Here is a 26,550-nt window from a genome sequence, read left to right on the forward strand (position 1 = left end):
CACTTTGTAAACTTTGTATTTATACAGTACATAACGCTCTTCTGTTTGATCCTATTTTTATTACATTCCACATATAAATCTGATTAGTAATCACAAACAATATACTGATTTGGCTCCTCATCCTCCCCCTTTGTTCATAGTGCTGACAAGAATATGGTCCACTGATGTTTATCTTTCATAGGGAACCTCTCATCCTCATTTATTTGATAGTTTGCAGGTTTCCCCCCACTTACTGTACTGATATCATAGTGGAAACTACATATCTCCAAATATTACCATTGTTCCTGTTGATGACTCCTTTAAGGATTTTCTACATTGTGCTGTCTTTGAGACTTAGATGTCTCTGAAGTGAAATGGCCTTCTTTATGGAATGTGTTCCTTGTCCAACAGTCCCATGTATACTGTGCCTCCAGTTATAAACTGAAGAATTTATTTCTGACGTTCATTACAATGAAATACATAAACAGTTGTCACAAAAGTAGAGTTAAATAACTTTGGTATACAGAGAATAAAAAACACCCATGACACGATGGCAACATAAAATGAGTAACAATGAAAATGCAGACTAAACCTACTGTACAATGACACATTTAGCAAACAAGGCATTTTGGACTTAATTTTCCCTTTCATTAAACAAATAAATATCCAATATCCACAATCTCAAATGTGCCGAGAACTGCTTGAGGTTATGCATTCCTAAAGCAAGCAGATTTGACACCAGCATGGCTGAGATGGGACATATACAGAGCTGTGTTGAACAACACCCAACTGGTTCTACATGTGCAACTTTCATCTTCTCCTTGAGAATCTTTGGTAGAAAAGCATGATAGTACAGTAAACAAGAACTATAAATGAAATATTTACATATTATACAGTCTCATTAGTAAGGCGGTTCAGCGGTATTGTGGCTGTACTACACCACACATCGAGTTTGTGGGGAAATCAGAGGAGAGCAGCGGAGAACTGCTCATAAAAAAGCACCTTTCCTCCTCTTGATGATAATAATAGAGGAGCAGAGGGAAGAAGGCAGCTGGAGCCAGCTCACTTATAGATAGAAAAAAAGTACTTGAACAAAGAAGCTCCCATTTTCCATGACACTATCAGCCCACATTGGCTGAACTTTAAAAAAAGACCTCAAGAAGAAGAGGCAAAAAAGACCTCCTGAAATGAAAAAATGCCAAATAGAGTTCCTATCTCTGAGAAGCCGCAGAAAAATGTCCTCAGCACACATAGATAATACTGTAGATCCACTCCAGTGAATTCTGTGTGTCTATTAAATGCACTCAAAGTAGACTACAGGTATTCCACAGCAGCCAAATCCATCCGCAAGATTTATTAGGTTCCAGTCTGTTCTGCTTTCATCCAATTAGTGAAAGGACAACAGGATAACCAGACAATCTTGTTAACGGCCAATGGAAATGGATGGGAAATGGCTGAGAGGCCGAGGTTCATTTCTAGCATCCCCTGGGATTCCAGTGACACCAGTTACACAGGTCTGGGATCAGTCCCAGTCATCTTTACACACACAGGCACACTCCTCATGGTGCTCCAAGGGCACATCAGTCATGGACTTCTGCAAGCCTCTTCCACCGCTTCGGTGTTTCAACAGTAGAACCTGCCAGAAACAGGAGGGGAAACCAAAGTGTGAGTTAATTCCTAAACATCAAACACCTAGTGTAATGCTGCTACTGCACAAAGTACGCTCAGTATTCAGGAATTAAGAAAAGAGTGCTTATTTACCTCACTGCCTCACTGCATTTTTGAAATTATAAAATTGTTTTTTACAGGATTCAAGGTTTAAATTACATTAAAAAGGATTAAAGGGAGATTAAATGTTATCCTTAAATTAGTCGGAGTGTTTTTTTTCCATGTCATTTTATGTTTATGTTTGTTTATGTTCAGAGGGTGTCACTTTATTCAAACAACAACTCATTTTTACCTCATGGTATTTCTTGGTGACCCTGGCAGGAACACACTGGCAGTCGTAGCAGCGGTGAGAGCAGCAGGCACAGTTTCCTCCGCAGCGCTTCACCAGGAGGCAGCTGGGCCAGAAAATGGCGTCCGTCCTCTTGAGCTCCTCACGCAAGGAGACGGAGAAGTTGCGTGGAGTGCAGCTGTATAGTCGAACTTCCTCCCTCAACAAATTGAGATCAGTTCCTCCTCAAAGGCATAAAGAAGACATGGTCAAAATTACCTCATGTTGTCAAGTCAAACTTCATAGTTTTCACAGCAAAAAATACCATTCTTACGTCATTTCATTTTGTATTCAGTAATTATCTCTTCTAGTATTCAACTTTTATTTTTATAAACTTATTTTTTCTTAAAACTGCAGAAGGCAACTTTGCACGCTGGCAGCCCCAAATGTCTGAATTTTGCAGACTTCATATAAAAGAAGAAATCATATAAAGCGATGAGATAGGCAAAGAAAAAACTATAACGGTGGTGAGTAGAGATGTTACGATACATTCGGCTAACGATTCGGTTCAATACATGTAGAAAAGTTTTCCGGCCAGTGACCATAACAAACACCAGAACTTCATCTGGGCAAAAAGAACAAATCTATGGTGTCTCAATCCGGGGGGATTGGGACACTCTTCTCTATTGCAGCCCCACTTTGTGATTTTGGCTGATATGATGGGTGTATTTTTACATAAAAATAGTGCTGCTTTAAGCAATACAAACTGGAGAGCTTGGTGAAAATAGCCAGTACTGGTGTGTGCCAAGCGCAACTAACTGCCAATCTTTGATTGGCATGGGGTCAGAAAGGGCATGGTCACCCCCTTGGAGGGCAGTTTGACCTGATGCCCTCTGTGTGCTTCAATGAACTCTGTGTTTCTATTGCAAACTCTGTCTGCAAACCAGTTTTTCCTCTGAGATATTAAAGTTTGACTTGACTTGAAAAGAGTAGCTGTTACATGTTTTTTTTCCGCAGTAGATGTAATCTTGACTCAGTGTACAACCTCTTTACTGCCAAGCTGTAAAAGATGTCCTACCTCTGGCTTTCTTATTATGGATGAAGGACTTCCCCAGCACATGCCACGTGGGTTTGTACAACTCTTCCATATCCAGCTGCCATCTCTCTGGCTCCAGGTACTTCATGACCTCCTCCACTGTACTGAGCCCAGACACAGCGTCCGATAACTCCTCAACACTCTGGAGGGACGGAGGAAGCGCCGCAGGAACCTCAGGCTCTGACACACTCTGCAGAAAACAGATAAAGAGGAGATAGAGTATATCTCTATATATAGAGGATGGGAACAGGGTGGATATTTCTATATACAGGAAGGAGATCGATATAGTGGATATTTCTCTACAGAGTTACAAGAATAAATACAAATGTAAAGGTTATTCGTATTCCTACTTCTGCTTGAGCACAATTTGTTACGTAAAACAAGGGTTTGAAGTCTAGAGAGGTATTTACAGTATTAAATATTTCCGAAATGTTCACACACAGATTGTTGTTGAGCGGCAAATTCTATCTACTTACACCATTTTTCAAGTTGTCAAATGTGATCACATCTCTGTCCCCTTTTCATCACAGTATTTGTCTCCTTACTTCCCATGTGCAGCAGTATTATTTGTTTCAAGTAACTAAGTCTCCAGCCCCACAGCATGCAGTTGCAGAGGAGATTGATACCTGGGGTACTGGTCTTCCCATAAGAGAATTTAAAGGGGCTAATCTGTTAAACCTTTCAGTCCTGTGACGCCGGGGTTTGTCCGACATGTCAACATGTCAGCGCGCTGGTCTCTCTAATCTTGTGTGACTGACAGGTAAAAGGCAACACTGTGACACCTGCAGGGAAATGCAGCTTGCGGAGCATTGAAAACATCGGCTCCTCAGCTGAGTCTCTAAGCCTTTGGAGAGACAGCAATGTTTGAAAGGAAAAAAAAAATGATTCCAGAAAGTATATCTTCCCTTAGATGACTTCTAAGAGAGAATTAGAAATAAATCCAGTAATAGTTGTGGGCAGAAGAGGAACAGCCTTCCCTTCGTAAGTGGCATGAGTTAGAGGTTTGATTCCCCACTTATGCTAAAATGTATGTACTATAAAACAATTTGTACAAAAGCTTTCCATAAACTGGCATATATTATGTTATTTCAAAGTTTTCCTTTAAGATGTTTCATTAATTGTGAATATAATGACGATTTCAAACCATGAAGCCCTAACCCATGATTTGCATGCCATCTAAGGTCAGTACTGAATTCCAGGATCAGACCATCCACAATAATGAAAACAATCCCGGAAAAATACACAGCACTTTCAGCTGAGTCCCAGTAGAGGCAGCAGAGGAATTTAAAGATGGAGAAGGGGGGGATTTCTGCTTAATCAGGCACATGAGATAGGAAATGAATCAGCAAAACAGACCTGCAAGTGGAATGGCACTGTCATGCTGAATAAAAAGCGCAACACAGGAAAACACCATTCTCATTCAGTGACAGCATAATTCCATGTAATATACGCTGAAATTACAGTCAGCATTCCTTCAAAATCCAACTCCGTTCGGAGCTGGCACTGAATGATAAGACTGAGGAAATAAAAGCAATATGAGTGTTTTGCCATGGCTGCACCACAGGGTACAAAAATACAGCTGATGCACAGTCATGTTCATGCTACAGATGTGACTGGCTCTAACGAGGCTGCCTTGCAATAACCACTTCACACTTCACACATTTTAGGGTTTAGCCTATTTTGCATGCCACCTCCTGAGGTAAAAAGGCACAAACGTGAAAGGAATATTAATGGAGAACGGACTGCACATTCCACCATACCACCATACAAGAACACAACTGAGATTAACATGTCACAAAATGCAAGGCGCTGAATGATCCCTTTTCTGAGCAGAGAGCTACATTTCCCTTCAAAACAGTGATTCTTATTACTTCGGCCTTGGCAGTGGCTAACGGTGTGGACTGGAACCCATTAACAGCTTGTGAATGTCGACGGTGCAACACTCCTCCAATTAGCAGCACTCTGCGATGCTCGGCTTCAGATCGAGGAGCCAAGCAATCCTTAAGAGACGGATCAAAATGCTGTGAATAAAGTTATAAGTAGCAGATGAGAGCTCTCGCATAAGGAATTCAGGAACAAAACGGACCACCGTAGATTCTAACTGGCATTAAGTCAGAGGAATTCTCCAGTTTGGCACATACAGACTGGAAGTATAAACACATATGTTTGAACTTTAACAGTACAGGTAGAAAAGAACAACTGTTATGAACCATGGAAATAGAACATAAGTCTTTCAGATTTGTTAAAGACCCAATCCATAATTTATTTGTTAGGAGACAAATTGTAGATTTATGATGTATGATCTTCAAGAGTTTCACTGATAAATAGAAAATAAGCTGTTTAACTTTAGTATTATCCAAAATGCAGGTCTTTTACAGCCTCAAAATATGTGTCAAACAAATTGTTTCCATTTCAGAGTGAAAAAAACATCTTCAATCCAATAGATCAGTGGTTCTCAACGTGGGGTCTGGGGACCACCAGGGGTCCTTGAGGGGGTTCAAGGGGGTCCCCAGCAAATTGATGAATCGTTAAACTTTTACGGCACCATTATTTCATTTACAAGAAGTTAACACAATTAGAGAATGTAGAAGAATGACTGTTTTTATCATAGTTTCACTGTTATCTCTCTACCTACAGTACAGAGAGTCATGGAATTCTGGACAAAATCATATCTAACAATAAAAATATTCTCAGATTTGGTCCGAGAGACAAAATCTCATCAAATGGGGGTCCGTGGCCCTAATGTGTACTAAATTAGGGGTTCTTGATATGAAACAGGTTGAGAATCACTGCAATAGATCACTGAATAAACAAAGCCCCTTTGAGGTGGCAGTGTTTCAATTGGGGGCACCAGACTGCAATTACAAATTTGACCCTTGGAATATAAAAGGACTTACAGTATATGACAGCACAAAATCAGTTTTACATGTATATTGAGAGATTATAACCCATTTTTGTTTTCAGGTTATTTTTTCCCACACGATTAGAAAATGTGCCAGTGATCATTTCTCCCCCCTCTGACATAACTAAAGCATAACTTCTTCTTGCATAGCAACACTGCAGATGCTTTGCTTCATAACTTAAATTTGCATGATCTCATTGCAACTTTTCTTCATTTCTCAGCTGATGCTGAGTGTTTAATCTTAGGGGCAATATCCGGGTGGAAATTAATCTACAGGTATTAAAACCGAACACAGGCTGGCCTCTATTATATTCCCCTGTGTTTCCAGTTGGTTGCAGGTTGTATCAGTCTTTTATTAGGAAAATAGCTTAGCTAGCAGACCGGGACTAGCTGAGAGAATCTGAGTAGAAATGACAGACAGGGCAGTGTGTGCTCAGTGGAGAAGTAATGTGATAGAACTGGGCATCTTAAATATGTGCAGTTATGAAAATTACAATATAACCACATATACATAATATATGCAGCCAGCATTAGAGAATATTTGGCCGGATTGCAGTGTACAATCCTGGTGAAATGACTTGTATGTTTTGAAAAGAACACTTGTCCTTTCACTGTAAAGCATTGGCAAGTGTGTTTTTTCCCTGATGGTGGCTGGTGATAGGCTGGCGGTTTATCTCCCATCACCACCAAGCTCTCTAAACCCCCTGCCCCTCTAGAAAGGACCTAGTTTCCAAGCTGTGATTACCTCGTTTCCAGCTCCCTCTTTGTTCTCACACAGCACAACCACATGGATTTATTTCTGGTAACTAAAATGACAGGTTCATCTAACTATGTTGAGATGACAATTCTGAAATAGCATCTTGGGAGACCTCTGGAAAACAATATCTTCTCTTTCACATGGAGTTGCAAACCACTTCCCTGCACAAGAGAACTTTGAGTAAGCAACAAGGTCTGTTGTGCGTGAAAAAACTTTTTTTTTCTCTCGCTGCACCACACACTGCAATTGAGGTTGGTATAAAAACAGGCCTCCATTTCACCATGCCAACTCTGCGACTCCTGAGCGTCCTCCATGGCTTTGCCAGTCATTACCATCTGCTTACCCTAGGATCCAATCATTGCTTCCTCTGTCCTGTCTCCCTGCATCCCAGTCTCCCCATTCACATTTACATTATAGATTTTCGGCGTTTGGGTGATGCTCTTATCCAGAACGACATACAATGAGTGATTTACAATTTAAGTGTATAAAAATGTCTTCGATTCAATTTTAGAGTATTAAAACATCTTCAATACAATTTGAAAATGTAAAACTTTCTTCGATCCAGTCAAATAAACAAAGCTGGGAGTAGGGAAATCTTGATGCCAAGGTAGCAGTATATATAATTCTGGATTGAGGCCTTGCGGAGACAATGATGTATGCTTTGTTTGTTCTGTTTACCCACAATGCCCACTTCTTAACACCCCTCATTCCCCGTTCAAGAGACTCCTTCTCCTCTGAACCTCGCTGTGTTTTAACAACCTCTTCGCCTCGGCCCTTTAGCTTTTCCAAAATCTCTTCCTGTGAATTACAGACCGGGTCTTATTTTTTCCCCCATTCCATGGAAGTGGTGGAGAGGAATTATTGCTTGTTTAAATATAAACTAAACTGCTTGCCCCCGCATGGCACCAGGTTCCAGTAGCTGCTGGTTTACCACAGAGGAAACAGAGTGCTGCTGTTCTAGCGTGCTCCTCCGCTGTCAGAGGAATGTTCAAAGGGAAGCCAGGCAGAACCCTGAGAGGCCAAAGCTTCCCTCTCCCCTCACGGTTTCCGCAACTTCGAGAGTTGGAATATGAAAGACAAACTGTCTCGTTCTCTTGCTCCATCATACGGTGAGTGGCGACGGATTGGGACAGCAGACTAGAATAGGTTCTTTTTGCTTGAAACTAATCAAATTTGAATTTCTGACCAAACGTTGCGGGCCATGTTAAAGTACAAAACCTAAACTATTTTTGCGAGGTATTTTATGTTTGCAAGCTAAAACAGGTTTTTCTTATTTAACCGTGACCAAAGCCTTTCCCTAGCCTTAACCAAATTGTTTTATTGCCTAAACCTAACCCTAACATTAAGCCTATAACCGTTACCGTTAATCTGTTATAGTTACTGTTCTATCTGGAACAATATATTTTTTAATCTATACCAACATTATAAGACTTGTATTAAACTACCGGATTAAAAAATAAATAAATTACTGAGACACTACATTTTTTACAAGATGTAAAATGCTCCTGGGAACATAATTCACTATATGTAGATGTATAGAAAATGTATGGTTTATTTTTACAGGGGCAGATACAAATATAAGGACACATTGCAACATTATTTATATTGATACGGGAGATTAACTGACCCAGTAACCTTTCCCTTTCAGCTACTAGGTGGCCTTCATGATCTTTGCCAAGCTGCTGCCAAAACATTAGGCTATTATCTACATCATCAATTGTAACTTGAGTAAATTTATCAGCTACCATGCCACAGAAACAAAGTACATAAAATTAGACACTCTTCACTTTCAACACATCTCTATATGTCTAGTTTGGGGCAACACATATTCATGATACATTTCAACATGACATATATGACGAATGAATGATGTGCCAATTAGTGTTGCTATAATAATGTTGCTTTTTCAGAGTGTAAGAAAGAATGTGATAATAATAACCCAAATGAGAACTAAACCTAATAAAAAAAACAACAACTTTTGACTTAAAGACAAAAACAGAAAAAATGTTAAAGCGAGAACAAGAAGCACCATCAGTGACCTCAATTCCCTATTTGTGCTTGTCAGATTTCACAGCGCTGCAGGCCATTAGGGATTAATGAGGGGTAGAGCTGTTTACTTAAAGCAAGTGAACAGAACTACAGCATGACAGGTTAAAACATGGCAGTCGTCGCTTCAGTTTATCTCCGGGCTTTTGTCAGTGAAAGGTGCAGGGGACGAAGGGCTTCTGTGTGTGTGTGTGGTCTCAAGACTGAGGACAGAGAAGCAAGAAAGAGGAGGAGAGCGAGAGATGGGAGAGGGGAGGGATGAAGACAAGGATAGGTATGTATGTAGGCAAAAAACCCTTTTCTACCTTTTTTTTTTTTTTTCTCAAATTGTAGTTTTAGTTATACAAACATTTGTCAGAGGCAGAGCTGCTCCAGAGGCAGAAATAATCTAATTGGTTGAGTTAAACCTCAATAATGGGCGAAACCACAGCTGAATGTTAAACTGAAACCAAGTGAAAAAGGCAAGAGGTAAGAGAGGAGGAAACTATTAGGCTAAATATGAACCCTAATGCTAAGAGGAAAAAAACTAACTAGCCATACTAATAAATTATCTAGATTAGCAAATTAGCCTAACTGACCTTCCAAATTCAAACTAGCCATACTAGCATTTTGCTATCTAGGTAAGCTAGTTATCTAGTCTAAGAATGCCATGGTTCTCGGGTTGCTATGCCTCTAAGAAATGTTTAACTAAAACTCCAAGCTTTTACTGAGTTCTACTTTTGTCACTTAGCACTGCTTTATCACACATTAACATTCTCAGGACGTAAAACTATATATTGCAGTTACTGTTGCTTGACTCTTGCACTCTTTACTGTTGGCTGTTAGTAGCAATGGTTCTATTGTTGCACTCATTGTAAGTCACTGGATAAGAGTATCAGCTAAAAGCCTATAAGGTTAATGTAAATAAGAACAGGGAGGGATGAAGACAAGGACAGATAGATATAGTGAGAAACAGGAAGAAGCAGCAGAAAGAAAGAAGGGCTGTGACTCGGCGCCAGCTGTATTTAAATACAGTATATAGAGTAAAATAGTGCAGCTATCTTTCTGAAATAGGTTACTGTAAAATCTCAAAAAGAGGCTATTACTGTTGGCCTATGTGATGATAAAACCTGAACAGAAAATGAAAGAGATAGAGAGCAGGGCAACAATTTTCACACACAAACCATTTTTATCCCTTAATTCCTGCTATCATTTCAAGGTCTTGAATGAATCCACCAAGGGTCAGCAGACCTCTTGTGAATGACAAGCCACTAGTTTCTCCAGCTCAGTCTCTAACAACACAATCAGTGACACTAAGACACCTCTTCCCTCAAACTCATCTGCCTCATCTGTAGTGTAGTGCAGGTGTCAGATGACACAAAGTGCCCATAACTTCTCCTCAACAATGCTTGAAACGGGGTACATGCACAAACGGATGACTGCAGAACAAAAGACCCCGTTATGTAACAAATAGCAAATTACATAAGCGATCGACTTTATTGTGGTAGGTGCTTTTCTTACTGTCATGTCAACTCCTGAAAGCTAAGGTGGAGGCATTGTACTTCCAAATGGAGATGGAAGCAAAGGAGCGATTATAAAAACACAAAGCAATTAAATGTAATTGTCTGTGTCTTTATTTTTCTGGTTTCAAATCCATTGACAACAAAATTGCATTGTCGCTCACAACATTGGGAACTCACAATGCACATTTTTCAAGTCTCGACACGTAACACTTACCGCAGGCAGAAGGGAGTAGCGGATGCAGAATCCCGGCTCTGAGGGGAAGTACTCGTCGGAGATGAAGCGGATCCTGATCTGACTGCCTTTGGACATGTGACCGGCCGGTGCCGACTGTGACCCGCACCAACGACCCAGGATGGTGTTCTCAATCGGGTCCTCTATCTCCACAAAGTCATACCTAGTAGAGTGCAAGAGGCAAATAAACACAGAGAGAGAGAGTAGGAAGATGAGATTATTTGGCTCAGTGTGTGTGTGGTCCTTAGAACATCACCAGTCATTTTGCCTGCGCCTAAACATTACATTACATTATTATGAGGGCAGCTTTGTTAAACCATAACAAGCTCTTCTCTTCATGAGCTACAAGTTTATCCATCCATCTTTCTCTGTCCTCTGAGGAGGTGCTGTGCTATCACTAAATGGTTTCTAACCGCAGGCTATAATGTCTCAGTAAGGAGAGGTGTATTACTACGTCGGGAGCAGGTTAAGTATCTTGCTCAAGGGTACTTCTGCACGTTATGGACGCAAGGGGGATTGAACCCCGGCCCTCTAGTTGGGTGAATACAGTACATTTTGACACATGCATTTTAGGTGATTTTGATTGTATTTTTCCTTGTTGTAAGTTGTTTGGCTGCTCCTTCTTTGCTTCTTTGCACCAATGAAACAGCACCATAGCAAACATGCATGCTTGCTATGGTGCTGTTTCATTGGCTCGAGACTATCCAGACTATCCAGGGAAATAAAACAACAAATATAACAAATATAAATTAAAAACTAATAAAATAAATATTCTTTAACCGCAGGCTATAATGTCTCAGTAGGGAGAGAAGCGATTCTTTATTATTTATAGCCTGAATTAAAAAAAAAAAAAAAAAAAAATGATGAGCTGAAGATTGAGTTGAGGACTAATCTCAGGTTGGTTGGCAGGGGAGCATTAGCAGCTGCTTTTACTAGTTAGTGATAATGGCTGCTGATGCAGACCCAGGGACAAGCCTACTGCACTAACGTTACATGTTGCATGCATACCTTGTCATTTTGTTGAGATTTAGTTTTTAATTAAACCTTGAGCTCGTTAGTGGTTGACTCTGGGAGGGCTCCAGGCCTATTCTGTAAATCTCATTTTGTAAATCATTACACTGAAATGATCAGCATTTTGTTTGGGAATACGGTTCTAGTCTAAGAAATCAAATGGGTGAAAACAATAGGGAGAAATCTGTGATTGTGTTTTGCATAATGATTTTTATAGCTGAGCATAATGTTGTTTTGTTGCTTGACCTATATTGTCTTGAGTATTCAGAATCCTATTTCCATTTTCACTGTCAAAAACCCCTCTGCGATAAGGATGGAGATAGCCCGTGTAATTGGATTGAATGAGATTTTACATTATTTCTATTTTACTCAATAAGACCAATAAACACTGAAAAATGCTGAAATATAAGAACCTGCTGGGTGAAAACCACATATATGCAAAAAAGTTTGTTTTTCAGGAATAAAGAAAAGATGCCCATGCATTTTTTTAATATTATTATAATAGGCTTTAACCGGTTTCAAGGCCCAAGGGTCATGAAATCCCATGTACGACCGTGTAATCTTTCATTTGAGGTGGTAAGAAGAAAAACACTATAGCATTGCAGTTATGTGTTACTTTTTTGTTTGTTTGTTGGTTGTTGTGGGGATCAAACTTGTGACCCTCTGATTACATGACAGTATCTAACCTCTAGGCCACCCTGCCGCCCCATAATACCAATAAACATTGTAAAGTGCAGGAGCATAAGCAATGGCCGTGCTCCAGGCCTCTTTGATGTGCCAAGGCTAACATCGATCAACCTCAGCACTTAGGAGATACAGTTCAGGAGTTCAGCCCTTATTATTTATACCTGTGTGTGTAACTGGTGGTTGCCGCTGCATTCAATAAAGCCTTGTTTCACAGACTCTTCACTGTCTGGGATTAATCACTTTGCCCTTTGCGTCGACAGGCGCACTAACCTCTCATTCACTGCTGCCAATTCGGATATTTGGCTTTCAAGGACATTGTTTACATTTTGAGCAGACTTGACAGATTCAGTTCAAGCTGGTTTCAATAAAACAACACGGAGGGACACGAGCAAGACTAAAAATGGATTTTCTGTGATGTTAAATAAACTTGGGAGGGAGGGGGGCGACAAATTTCCTTACACCGCTGCCTTTGATTTGGAAAAAAGTTCTGCAGGAAGTTTGTAGGGAGGCACAAACAAACTCTTAATAGGAAAGGCAAAGTTGAAAGTATTTATCGAAAATGGTGTACATACGCAGCATTATAAACTATCACTTCTTAAATGTGCACAAGTAGACCACTAGCTGAGTTCTAAAACGGTGATTGATATGAATGCAAATCACGCTGGTATGAACATGATGGAGGCCAGTGAAGCGGGAGGCTTTCCTCTCTAAAAATCAGCCCTCAGACAGCTCAGGCACTGTGACAGATGGTTCATCAATAATGCAGGACGGCCTGATCATTACACATCGCCATGTGTTCAGAAGCACCATGTTTAACAGCGGTTTCTCAGATTTACAAATGCACTGACATATATACCGTACTGTACCTACAGTCGCTTTGTGAATACAGTCAGAAAGACAGTGGAGCCATGCACGTCACTGTTTGACTGATATATAGGAACTACTATGGTATATATATAATATGGTATTCACAGATTGGGTTACTTTGTGACACATATAGCTAATAATGTTTTGTTTAGTTTTCTTCCTATATAGTATCAATAAGTAGCATATCTACTGCTGAAATGGTGCAGATTAATAACATAAACAGTTCTATCCTTTATATAATCTAAAGAAAGAGGGCGTAAATGCTTCATTGAGAGCAGTCGTGTCTGCAAGCCGTCAAGCACGACTCTGCTGCCATGCCAACCAGCAGCGAGACCAATCCCTCTCCAATATGCCTCTCCTGCAGTGGATTTGGTAAGAATGCTTTTCATTGCGCCACAGACAAACAGAATAGCAGATGAGCGTGTCGACTACAGAGCCTCTCTCTCATCTTAGCGAAGACGACTCGCTCCAGGCTTGCTACCAGTGCTGAGCAACAGCTCTCCCACGGCCTTTGTTTGTTTTATCCCAGGCCATTGCTGTGACTTACAGGACAGGAGATTACAGTCTCGCTTATTCTGCTGTGATGCGAGGGTATCGATAACACTGTGTATGAATTCTTTTGCTCTAACGCGGTTGGGATGAAAGTCTCTGGGAGAATTTGATGAATGAAATTTTCAACGCACATGAAAGATAAAGTAGATATGTAGAATAGGCCAGAGGCCTGGATAGGAATGTCTGTGTTTGTGTATGTGGGGCAGAGAAAGAGAGTGACAGAGAGAGAGTGTGTGAGAAAGAGGGAGAGCGAGAAAGAGAGAGAGAGCGAGAGGAGAGGTAGATAGACTTGTGAATGTGTCTGTTTCTGCTTGTGAGCGCACGCTGCGTTCATCTGTCTGCCAACCCTGCCAACGGTGTGTATCTTGGGATCCGATCAAAACATGTTGGGCCTCGGCCGGGGGGGAGAGTGAAAAATGCGAGCGCTGGAGCGGTAGACGTGGCGATGACTTGTATGACCCTGGAAAAGGATGTTGTTATTGTCTCTCGCCCCTCTCCCCGGGGACGCAGACTAGTGCAGTCTTGTACAAAGGTAGGACGGTACAAAAGTTGTCAATCTGCACCCTGTCCCGCTGTGGAACTTTCCCTCACGGGGCTTCGACAGCAACACTAACCCCATTCGTCAACACACACCCGGCCCACCGTGGAGGTGTGTTGGGGGCTCAAATTACCTGCACTTATAAAGCTTATATAGATCTTTCTTTCTTTCATTCTTTCTTTCTTGCACTCATAGTGTATAACCCAATAGGTTATATAGATAGGAATGGGTAACCTCACCCTTCCTTCCTTCCTTCCTTCATTCCTTCCTTCTTTCCTTCATCCCTCCCTCCCTTCCTTTTTTCCTCCTTTCTTCTTTTCTTCTCTTCATCCCTCCTTCCTTTCTTACAGCTACATTTTAATGCCTTATAATGCCTGCAGCAGCAGGATAAGATTAAATTCCGTGATTGCCAACATTACAAGCAACGTCTCTTTCTTTCTCTACATATTCTTATATGAGTGGAAAGTCCCTCCTCCTTTAATGATTGATTAAAGAGGATACAGATAGAGCCAAACCACATTTGCAATCCACCTCTATCTCCAAAAATCAGAATCACAATCACTTCATCAATGAGAATAAATGTACAGGAATTTGTCTTGGTGACACTGGTGCAGAGGCATATTGACAGCTAACGCAGTACATACTGACACACAATCAGATCCACCTTTATGTTCCTAATAGCTAAGGTTAACTTCCCAAGTGATACATGCTGATCTAGTGTTGTCATGCCCTAGATCTGAACCATGTCAGCTCTCTAGGGAACTGGCGCTGTCATTCACCTTGTCAACCATTAGGGGGCTCTCCAGGAATGACTAGCGAGGTCACCCTCCCCCAGCTCCTCTCCACGGCCTCTGACTGGGCTCCTCCATGCTAACCAGTCAGCTCTGATATATTGACAACAGGGCACTGAGCATAATGCACAGAGGGTAAATCGATTGTTGGGCCTCGGGATCCCCGTTTCAAACGGATGGCAACAGAGACAAAGCAAGGCGGTAATTGAAAGTGGGCCTCTCAAATAAAGTAGACGATGTATGTGAGTGTGTGATTGTATATGTGTGTGTGTGTGTGTGTGTGTGTGTTGCCAGGGTGAGACCTGTGTGTCTTTCGAACAATCACGTGGACAACTAAAAATATCGACTAAATCAGTAAAATATGCCGGCCTGCACCACATCGTCACGGCGTCTTGGGTGAAACAAATCACTCCGCTGCTGGGTTTTCAATATTCACCGGCCGCCACAGCAGACCAAAGGCAATTTCACAAATGGCCACACTTTGACTCTAAATCTTTAAAAATGGACCACAACACGGCCGGGACACACGTCTTTACCCCAAGCGAAGCACGCGTCCAGCATGCCAACTGGGGAAGCCCTCCTTTTGATGAGAGCTGGCCAGGCAAGCAGAGGCAATTCTGAATGAGACACTGCACATTACTACTACTACTGCTGTAGGAGGTGATTCTTCACTTGGCTTTGATGTCAGTGCACACTTGAAATGAATAGATATGTGGTCAGTTTGGACACATGCATACATGGGAAATGTGCAATTGTGGTATGCTGCTGTTGTCTTATTTTTTTGTCTTATGAAGCCAGCATCATGTGTCTAGGACAACATTTCCTTTGGGACAATAAAAGCTATATTTTCTTATCTTCTAAAATATACCTTATAAGCCATTAAATGAATACATCATGTTTTTGGACCTGTGAACTTCAGCCATTGAGTGATGAGAACATAGACACCAAAATCATCCATGTGTCCCCGGTAGAGCATTGGCACCATGCTAACTCTGTGTTGAGTGATAGTTCAATCAGGAGAGACACCACAAAAATATTTAGAAAATTAAAACTGATACATAGTCCAAGCTTTGGCGTTAACCCCGTCATAACAGAACATTTATAAGGGATAAAGCCCTATCAGTCTTATTACTTTGGATAATGCTAGTCGTCAATTATAAGAATTAGCATAGAGTACCAGAGCTAATGATCTATCAGGGACACATTGATGATTTTGGTGTCAGTGCTGTAACAGATAAGTTGACCAATGGGGCCAATCTCTCAAAAAGTATCTATCTATCTATGATGTTCTTACTTGCATATTCCATCTTCAGGGTCCTCCAGACCAAACTTCTCATCAAAGGTAAGCTGGATCCTCATGTTGCCGGTGGCCACTAGTCTCCAGACCAGCACAGTATTCCTGGGATAGGTGTGTGGGAAGTCTGGGCTGTGGACCATTCCCTCTCCGGACACTGTTATGATCTTCTCCTGCTGGGAATCTTGCACTCCTACAAGAGGAAACAAACAGGAAAAAACAAAAATAACGTCAAGCTTGCCTCAAGCAACATCGGTTAAACCTCAACGGGCGGAGCCAAAGAACCATTGTTTTTCAGAGTGCAAGTAAGCTAACTGGCAAACTTAAATGGCAAAGAAGGAACTTTGGTCAAAATGTGTTAAGTGTTACAGTTCATGCCCCATGGTTTATTTGAGAACTTCAGTCTACAGGCTTTGAAATATTATTTGGACAATACTGATCATCAGGTAATCCGATACTATATGAAAAATAATAAATGGTAACCTAATAAACACTTATGAAATGCCCATGCATTGAAATGAGGAAAATTTGTTTTTTATGGTTTGCTTACACAGCAATTTGATTTGTTCAAATCAATTCAATCAGCCTAGGGGGAATCCCTATGCATTATTTGACTTTACGAATGAAAAGGGTTGGCTTGAGAGAAGTTGAACATATGTTATAATCTGGAACTTGTAGTGTAGTGTGTGCTCATCCAAAATACCGACCAGGTGCTTAATATAAAAGGTGTGAAAAAAAGATACCCGCCCACTGGATTGATGCTCCCTTAGTGGTTTATTCAGCAACGTTTTGCCCTCAGCTGGCCTTTACCAGACAAACACTGACACATCCGGCTCCTGTCTGAACAGTTTATCAATATTGTTTTCATTCTTGCACTAAATTGGGGAACAACCATGTCAGACAAATTATGATACAGTGCTACTGAAAGCACCTGCATGTTTCCCTTGGGCTGTGTCTTTGAATGGCCTTTACATCTTCAAGTAACACACACCCCCACACACCCACACACACACACACACACACACACACACACACACACACACACACACACGTAACCTCAAGCTTTTAAAGAAGCCGCTCTATCTGTCTATAAGATTGTCTTCTTTACACAAAACTCTTTCTCTTGCACTGAAAATATGTAATACACAATGGTTATAGATAACATCAATATCTATAATAATCTATGTAAGAATAACATAATATATAACATAAGTCCACAATCAAAAACATGCATATTAGATCACTAATTGCATATAATATTGTCTCTCATGCTTAGCTGTGTGCTGTGATACAACATCTTGACTCCATAAACCTGAAGAATTTAATGTAGGGATCATTAAAAGGAGGGCAGCATGGTGTGTTTTACCAAGCGCTCCTCGCAGGTCGGTCGATGGCCAGTGGGACCAGCGGCCGTGGGGTTTAAATCACAGAGACGATGCTTGTCACTCAGTCCCACGACCCTCCATCAGGCCCTGTCACCCTGAGGAGAGACATGGCCGGGATCCTCCCACCTGAGCCGCCCGACCATCGCCATGACAACAGCCTGAACCAGGCACGTGCAGGGGGGGGGGGGGGGGGGCTCGCGGTGCTAACTTCATATTCATCATGCAAGGAAAAAAAATAGATTTAGTGACTTTATCATAAAAACTATCCAATGAAGATTGTTACCTTTTGTTTAGAGTCTCCAGCTTGTACTATTATGACAGAAATATAATAATACTACTAATACTACAACCAGGGCTGGAGCCTCTATGAGCTAGCCATGAAGCTCAAGGCCTGTGAGGCTGAAAAGGAAGTCCTCCGCCAAGACATGGAGGAGCAGGCCAGTGAGGCCGAGAAGAGTGACCTCCATCAAGAACTGGAGAAGCAGGCCATCAAGTTTGAGGCCTGTGAGGCCGAGAAGAGTGACCTCCGCCAAGAACTGGATGAGCAGGCCATCAAGTTTAAGGCCTGTGAGGCTGAGAAGGAGGCCCTTCGTCAGGAGAAGGAGGAGCAGGTCGTCAAGCTTGAGTTCGAGAATAAAGGCCTTCGCCAAGAAATGGAGCTGATCCAGAGAAAGATGGCACATTGAGCACATTAACACCTGTGCTCTCCCACACACACACACACACACACACACACACACAAACTTACAGACTTTTGTAAATGTGCACATATGCCCCCCACCAAACACACACACACACATACACACACCAACCCCCGTTTACAACCCACCATCCTCCCACACACCCTAACACCCATTTTAAACCCACCCTCCCCACACATACACTAACTTCTATAAAATAAAATATCAATTAAAATAATGCTCTTCCTGTATTGTTTTATTCCTGTAGAGAATTGAAAGTGGCACTGCAGTCAGACAGCTGGACAGAGACAGTGTTGTAGAGAAAATATAGGCTAGCTGTACTGGATCTATAGTTGTTTTAATATTTTTGATGTATTAATTGTTTGTCTGGTTCTGCAATTTAAATGCTGTTGTCAAACTCAAACATGTAAATGGAGCTGCTACACTAGTCTACATTTATCTCATCCTCTGAGAGAGCCAGAGCTGTGTAAAAGAAACTCGGAGCTCAATAAGATCACCTTAAGAAGAATCACATACTTGATTACCCTTTTACTTGATTACTTTTTGTGATTTTCTATTCTCTCTATATTTAGTTGGCTAAGTTATGTTTGTTCATCTCATTTTATTGACAGTGTATACTGTGATTTTTCTACACAGCTTTGATATGACTACTAGTGTTCCACCTGAGTATATACAGTAGATCTACTGTTCCAGTGAAATCATACAGGAAAGCAAGGCCTCCAGAGGTTATCAATAAATTCAATACGGAACGCAATGATGAACAGGCATAGAAAGTATAATATTGTTACTGAATGACACTGAAGAAACTGAATTAGACTTATTACCCAGGTTTGAGCTCTATACACGCACATTTTTTTGTGTTATGGGTCCACAAATTTCTTGTTTAGGGACAGCAAAACCCTCGGGCCGACCCTGGTACCTAAGTAACAAAAGTAAAAGCACTTGTTTTGAAGAACAGTCCCTGTGTTAAATTATTGACGCATTAACTTGTAAGAAATATTTTAATATAGGTCTAACTGCTCCATATACGGTTGGGGAGTTACAACTCTAATAATGCAACAGATTTTATGAGCTTATTGTATGTTTTGCATATAAAACCTTATTCTGCAAAGTAACTAGTAACTCCAGCTGTCGGATAAATGTAGTGGAGGAAAAAGAACAATATTTCCCTCTGAAATGTAATGGATGAAAAGTACAAAGTCTCACAAAATGGAAATACTCAAGTAAAGTGACAGTACCTCAAATTTGTACTTGAGGTACGGCACTTGAGTAAATGTACTTCCTGAAAGAGAAATTTACTTTCATTTAGTTAAATGTGAGTTCAGAATCATAAATAAAACATTAATCGTAGAGTAAGAGTTGGTATCAAAGTTTTGATTTGATTAATCATCCCAGTTATTTTAACCTATTCACAGGTGTTTATGTGACATGTTAGGGTTAACCTGGAAAGGAGGGATGGTTTTTGGTTTTGTTCATCAAATGGAGTGCAGAGAAACTGCAACAACACTAACAGCCCTAACAACACTAAGAAAAAATTAAAAAGTGCCTTCTCGAAAAGTGTCCATGCCACTGAAAGACATACTCTTGCGTAAGGTGTGTGTGAGTGTGTGTGAGAGTGTGTGTGAGTGAGAGAGAGAGAGAGAGAGAGAGTGTGAGTGTGTGTGTGTGTGTTTGTGTGTGACCTAATTCAGCCTAAATTAATATTCACTCCATATATCAGCATACACTTATGCCCCCCAAAGACCAGGTGGCTTCAGGTTGATGCGGGCAGAAGAGGTGCCCCTTTTTCATTTTTTGCCCCTGCCCCTTAGAGAGTCTGTGCACGCCACTGGCCTGAACCCATCCTGACTACAAGACTGATGTTACGCCGTCGGCTCAAAATAATAGATCGGATGTTGATGTATGAGAGAGAGAAATATTAATCATTTGTGCATTTGCAGCAATAAAAGCCTGTGCACAGTGGCATCTTTAAAGGTGCTATATATAGCATTTTTAAACATTATATTGTTGTCAGATTGTGACACCTTGGTATTTATAATTACTGTAAACAAATGAGCGCATGGTGGAGACGATTGGTAGCCTCCATCTCACACTAGTGGTATTGTTAGTGTTATTCTGCCAGTATTTCTCAAAATTAAGACCACATTTTTGGTTCCTGTCACAAAGAGGATGTTGCTACTTGTCCTCCCTCCACCTCCCTGGCACCTTTTTTCTCTTTGGCTTTAAGACGAAGAGATTTCTCCATAGACCTTGAGCAACTATGAAATGTATCGCTCCATTTGTGCTGGAAGAACAGCGCCCTCTTCCTGTTTTGTGCTGTAAAGCAATCCAGCAGATTTCCCACGAAATCCGATCTGGTGACACACAATGTAAAACGCAGCGTAGAGGCCGTTGGAAGCTGCCAACCTTTTTGCGGTGGTTTCGTTTGTTTACAGTAATTACGCTAATGCACCTTTAAAAAGGACGTGTCACTTTGAACACTTCCATGCGTCTTGTTTGGGAAAGCACACATTTGACTCATGTGACTGTGTTGTGATTATCATGCTGTGATGAAAATTTGGCATTCTTTTAAAGAAATTATATTGCTGATACTTGTGCAAGAAAACAAAATAGTTTCAGCCCTTCCCCAGCCTGTCCTCTCAATTTGTTCCAGCAGTATTTCTTTTTGTACCTCTGATGATCATTCAGTATTCATGAGTCAATCCAAAATGTCTAGCTGTCAGAGGAACCAGCAGGGGTTTAATGTGCTTGTGAGATGGAGCGCGCTGCTGGAAGTTTGTTAGTGCATTAAACGGATGAGTAACCATTTCCCCAGTGCAGCTTGTATGGACAAATTTACATTCGAAACACATTCTGAGCTTGATTACTCTTTATTTTGCCATAAATGTGAGTGAGGGATGTGATTCATACCCAGCAGCATGATTCATTGTGAGTTCATTTGCTTTCAATAGAAACAAAAACACAGGCATGCTAAGTTTGCGCCATGTGCTGACCCTGGACAATCTCAAATAACGGCTCCATACCAACTTTGAGTGGCTCAGGATGTTTCCAAGGACAACATCTCAGACCCAGGGAGTGGTCACCGAAAACAAGAGAGAGTGAATCCAACTAAAGCTGGATCTTGTAAATGTTTCAATAGCAATACCAGTTCTGATCATCCAAATTGAATATGAGAATGATTGTTGAATGAAAGAAAAGAGTAAAGTATTATCTACTTAGCTTTTACTACATTTGCTTTTCAGAGTAGAATAAGACCATGCTCAATTGATTTCCTCAGTTAAAATTCCAATAAACTAGAGGAAAACTTGAGTTCTCATTGTAAGAATCCAACACTTTGATCTAATTTCTATAGCATGAAATCAGTACCCATATTAAAAAAGTGGGTATTGTTTTTTGATAACCACTCCTAGATCCAAACAACCTTTTATCTCCTCTAAACCAGCATTTATATCAAGATGTAACTTGATGACAGCCTGGCTTTTTCTCCTGGCACGGGCGACGACGCCATCTATCAAAAATATTAGGCATATAAAACAATGATGACACTGCTTTTTTTTTTTTCAATAACAATTACATCAGATTGCAAATATCACTTTGATGTTTTCATTTAGGACTGGTGGGGAGCCAGGTGGGAACAAGCTGAGTGACAGTGTGCCAGATGCAAAGAAAAACAAAGCCCAGGCATGACTTCTCAATGAACAGGCTCTTTCACAACTCTCAAGAGCTTGGCGTCCAATACAAACTGTCTAACCAAATAAGGGCCACCTTGTTTGGGCAAATCAAGCTTTCGCAAAATGCACTCCTTGCAGACAGAAAATGGACAGTTTATGCAGCATTTGATTGGACAAAAGACCCCTTCAAAGCCGTATACCATTGTCAGAGTGTTCCTTAGCTACGTTCGTTTCACAGAGTAAGAACACCATGATCCTATTCAAATAAATCTACCTGCCTCCTTGTTCCTGCAGTCAACATTTCTTTGATGTCTTTGCAGAAATGACTGAAAAAAAAAAGGGCTGATTGCTCTTCTAATCTGTGGTGCAAGTAGCGGCAGCACACCAGGTTTGATTGACTGTTTTTTGTATCCATTTGCTGGCTCAGGAGGAAACAAGCCGATAGCTTTCATGCTATTAAAGCTTGGCCTTCCATCACAATGACATGTTTTTAATTACATCCCTATTACAGTGGGCTCCAACATATAGGCTCATAAAGAACATAATGATTAATGTGGAATAATATGTGATTCTTTAATATATAGCCCCATATGTACTGTACTGCATGTGAAACAGTAAGTAAACATATGGTATTAATATACAGTAAGTGGCCCAACCAAACCAAAAACTCCTTAAGAAAATACTTGCACAATTATAAATAGATGCATGCTTTTAGGAGCTGTTCCTGAGCATAATTCCTTGGGAAAAATCAGTTAAATGTTGAGTGGAATGCCTCTTTATTAAGGCTGTAATTAAGGGGAGAATGTGAAAGGAAAATCTGAGCTTGCTGTTGCAGAGAAAGGGGGAAAAGAAGAAAAAAAAGGCCTTGACATGAATGAAAGAATTAGGCCCTGATGAAAAGGTATTCCAGAGACCTGCATGGATGAAATCATACTTAATCCAAAAAGTCTGCATATATCCTGTTTAATCCTTACGTACTCATCGCAAGTAATTGCAGTAGGTGGGGGAACAATGTGTTTGCATTCCTCTTCGGTACAGGGTCTTTGTGCGTGAGGTTCAAGAATGAACTATCTAAGTGATTCTTTGCTGTAGGTCTTTTGTTCACTTGCATCAAAGCAGAACCTCCTTAAGAGTACGCTCCTTAAGAATACTTTTGTTGAAAACCTCTATTAGATTAGAAAACAAGATCCACAAGGTCACAAATCAGCCCCCACACTATTGAAACTCTGCCTTCTATTTTCCTGAAGCGTTTGATGATTATTTTTTATACAACACTGCCTTTTCATACTTTTCTCTTTTCAACTTTCCCACTGATAGCCGCCGCTCCCCCCCCCCCCTCATCCAGCCACTGTACTGTAAAATGCACACACACGCTACCAGTCGGGTCTGATTCTGGGCGTAACTTCGACTCGAAAATGACCTCACTCTCGGGGTTAACCAATGTCATCTAATGATCAGAGAAGCGGTCCCCCCAGAGTGAATTACCTCAAACATGACTTTTCCTTGACCTACTTTTTTCCTCTGTAAGGAAAGTAGAGCCGACTATTAAGGGAGGAAGTGAGTCTGAATAAATAGGAGCCTATACAGTGCAGCCATTGTGCTTTGTTCACACGTTAGTGGGTGAACCATTCATGCTGTTAAACATTAACCTTTCACCTGCCGAAACAAAACCGGAGTGTGCATGGACAGACCCATAGAGATGTAGATACTGTTAGAGCACACAGGCATACTACTACTATTACTACTGCTGCTGCTACTACTACTACTAATAATAATAATAAGTAATAATAGTAATAGTAATAATAATTATATGGCACCTCTCTTAACAGAGTTACAAATTAATAAATATATAAATACAAGAATGCACAGGCAAGAAATAGTATGCACGCATACATCCCTTGCACACACACACACACACACCCACACACACATATTCACATGCATACACAGATGAATGTTAATGCATGCATAAAGACAAACAAGCACAGATAAACTAAGTGAAAACAGCACCTTTGTTCAGACTGCTGAATGTTTCTCATGAAACGGGAGAGGGAGGAATGGCTTTGTGTTAGGCTCGCTAAATTCTCCAGTTTTCACATTAAATCATTACAATGTCCCACTACAGCAGCCCTTAAGCTTTGGAGTTTATCTGGTAGTCATACTGCATGATATAGTAGACATAACTTTGGCTTTCTTCTGCAGCACCAGGAACATTTAAGTCAGGCCACACCACTATTCAAACCTGACAAAGAAATAACTATTTCTGGCTGCTTTAAATGTGAGGTCAGACCAGATTCTTTTAGAGGGGTAAAGTCATTATTTTCCATTTCAGTTGGTCCTGACTAAAAAGTAAACCGTACCAAATTGGTATGGATCCCATGCCATAAGGGCCCTATCAAATGGGTGTAGATTACATTGCCATGGGGGTCGTATTTGCTAAGTTGGCCAAATTATTATTTTCACACATTATGGGCTAAAGATTGGTCCAGCACCACACTGTTCTCCCAACAACTTCACACATCAAGGATAACCAGTCACGACAGCCATTTCCTCTCCAATAATCGACAGCCGAGGCGTTGTGACACTAAATCCAAATTGTTTTTAATTTCAGCCCCGTTACCTGCTGATCAAAACCAATACAGGCCCCTGAGCGACAGAGCTGAAGCGGCTTTGGTCAGGTGATGAAACTGTACCCAACAATGAATTCCCTTTTTTTTTGCTGCCTTTTAGGCCCGATGCAATCACTCCCACATCTGGTGCTTATTAAGCCTGTGCAGTGGTTACTACAGGTGCAGTAAATTCCCGACCCTGCTTAGGATATTTATTGCCTTTGGGTTTACAGTCGGTCGTGCAAAAAGAGGCTGAAACACGCCATGGGAATCTTTCATGCCATTAAAAAATAATTTGGCTTCATGGGACCCTTCTGTAGTGATTCAATCTGCCAGGCATATGCTTCCTGGTATCAGACCAAACAGGAAGTGTGACGGGTTTGACACCCAAATTCCCTGCAGAGGTGAGGGCAGAAAGATACCCAGAGCTGGTGATGTACAGATGACTCAGCAAAAAGAGTCACTTTAGATATATATATACATAGCATATATTGCACTTTCCCTTTGCAGTGTATGTGAAGCCCTTTTGTCCCTGTACCCTGTATCATGCATGTATTTGGCAATTAAATTGATTGAATTTGTGTATATACACCATGCCTGCCCGCTCTACACACAGTATACACACAGTATTTAGTCCAGGTTACTGTTCAATCTTTAAACTAGGTAAATATTAAAAAAAAAAATAAAAAAAAAAGACCTGGAGGCTGATATCAAAGCCAATACAGTTTGATTGACAGCATAAGGCAAACCCTATGGCCTTTACTTATCTCAACACATTAGTGATTAGAGAGACCATCCCATGGCAGGTTTGATCCCCGCAAAATACAATGTGTGTCCATCAACAGCCATGTGACCTGCTGAAGTGTCCTTGAGCAAGACAATGAACATTGTAAGTCACACTGGAAAAAGAGTATTGATACTCTTCTTCAATAAGATCAGCTAAATGTCTATAATGTAAAATGTAAATCACAAGTTGTGATTGGCTGGCCAGAGTTATGAGAGACAGTAGTGAAATTAAGAAGCAGCTGGGCTCATTAGAGGAATATTAAATCCAAGAATGGCAAGGCGATACTTGTGTCGTTGTGGAGAACGATCTTCCCAAGTTGTCTTGGGAAGAACAAATTTCTCAAGAACACAATAACAGAGAACGCAACTTTACAGTGTGAGATGCGCTGTGTGCTTGACGTCGCATGTTCAATCAGTTAAGACACACAAGTATTAATTTTCCCAGCTGGTTCCACCGGCACTTTACTACACAATATAGCACCGGTTGGACATGGTGTGTCGCTCTTGCAATGGATCTTGGGACTTCCTATTCATTCTCATCAGCCAAATCAGCATCTGATGCATCCTCTAAACTTTGGGGATCTTTATCCGTCCTCCGTCCCCAGCGTTCTTTTGCTTTGGAATAGTACTTTGACTTCTAGATATTATATCAAATGTGTCATGGAAGACATGCAAGAAGGCATATTGAGACCCATTAAGTCCTTTTAAGGCAAAGCTGGGTAAAACTTCAACAGTTAATGGCGTTCTCAGACACCACAGGAAGCCTCAGGGTTCATTTCCTCTGAATGCTTATTGCATGTGTGTTTTACAGAGAGAGAGAAAAAAGGTGCAAAACTTTATGCTGATACTCTGGAGATTAGACTACAGTACTTGTTGAGCAGAGTACAGCTTTCCCTCCAGTCTATTCTGCCTTTCCCACTCCCTGTCAGCAACAGGTGGGTGATCACGACCTCTTGAAGCCCCTTGAGTGCAGGGTTCAAAGGTCACGTGAAGGTGGAATCTAAGTCCCAGCACTTAGAGGACTGAACCTCTCCAGGTTTCGCTGTGCTGCAATATAATAATAAGATACTTTAATGATCCCTGTAATGAAACGCTCCTTTCTCTTGCCCCCCATCTCAGGGAGGTCAGAACAGGAGGCGGTATGGATGTAGTGCGTTGCTCAAGGACACTTCAGCAGGGCCGATATTTGCCGACATGGGTGCTTGAAC

The 26,550-nt window shown here is 41.0% G+C and overlaps 1 protein-coding gene across 2 annotated transcripts in view; it reads right to left on the reverse strand.

Annotated features, from left to right (window-relative positions):
- Positions 1-445: 445 nt before the first annotated feature.
- The window catches only part of pdgfc (platelet derived growth factor c), a 45,194-nt gene continuing 19,089 nt past the window's right edge, over positions 446-26,550 (reverse strand). Inside the window, exons 2-6 of one of the 2 annotated variants that reach the window (XM_071909226.2) lie at positions 16,191-16,383; positions 10,433-10,613; positions 2,994-3,201; positions 1,940-2,157; positions 446-1,615 (exon numbers count right to left, since the gene is read on the reverse strand). In XM_071909226.2, coding sequence (XP_071765327.1) covers positions 1,502-1,615; positions 1,940-2,157; positions 2,994-3,201; positions 10,433-10,613; positions 16,191-16,383 — 914 coding nt within the window. In that variant the 3' untranslated portion in view covers positions 446-1,501. Of the gene's footprint in view, positions 1,616-1,939; positions 2,161-2,993; positions 3,202-10,432; positions 10,614-16,190; positions 16,384-26,550 lie in introns of both variants that reach the window. The other variant, XM_071909225.2, reaches the window with a different exon arrangement.

Source organism: Centroberyx gerrardi, chromosome 16, assembly GCF_048128805.1.
Source record: "Centroberyx gerrardi isolate f3 chromosome 16, fCenGer3.hap1.cur.20231027, whole genome shotgun sequence".
In the NCBI taxonomy this organism is placed as follows: Eukaryota; Metazoa; Chordata; class Actinopteri; order Beryciformes; family Berycidae; genus Centroberyx; species Centroberyx gerrardi.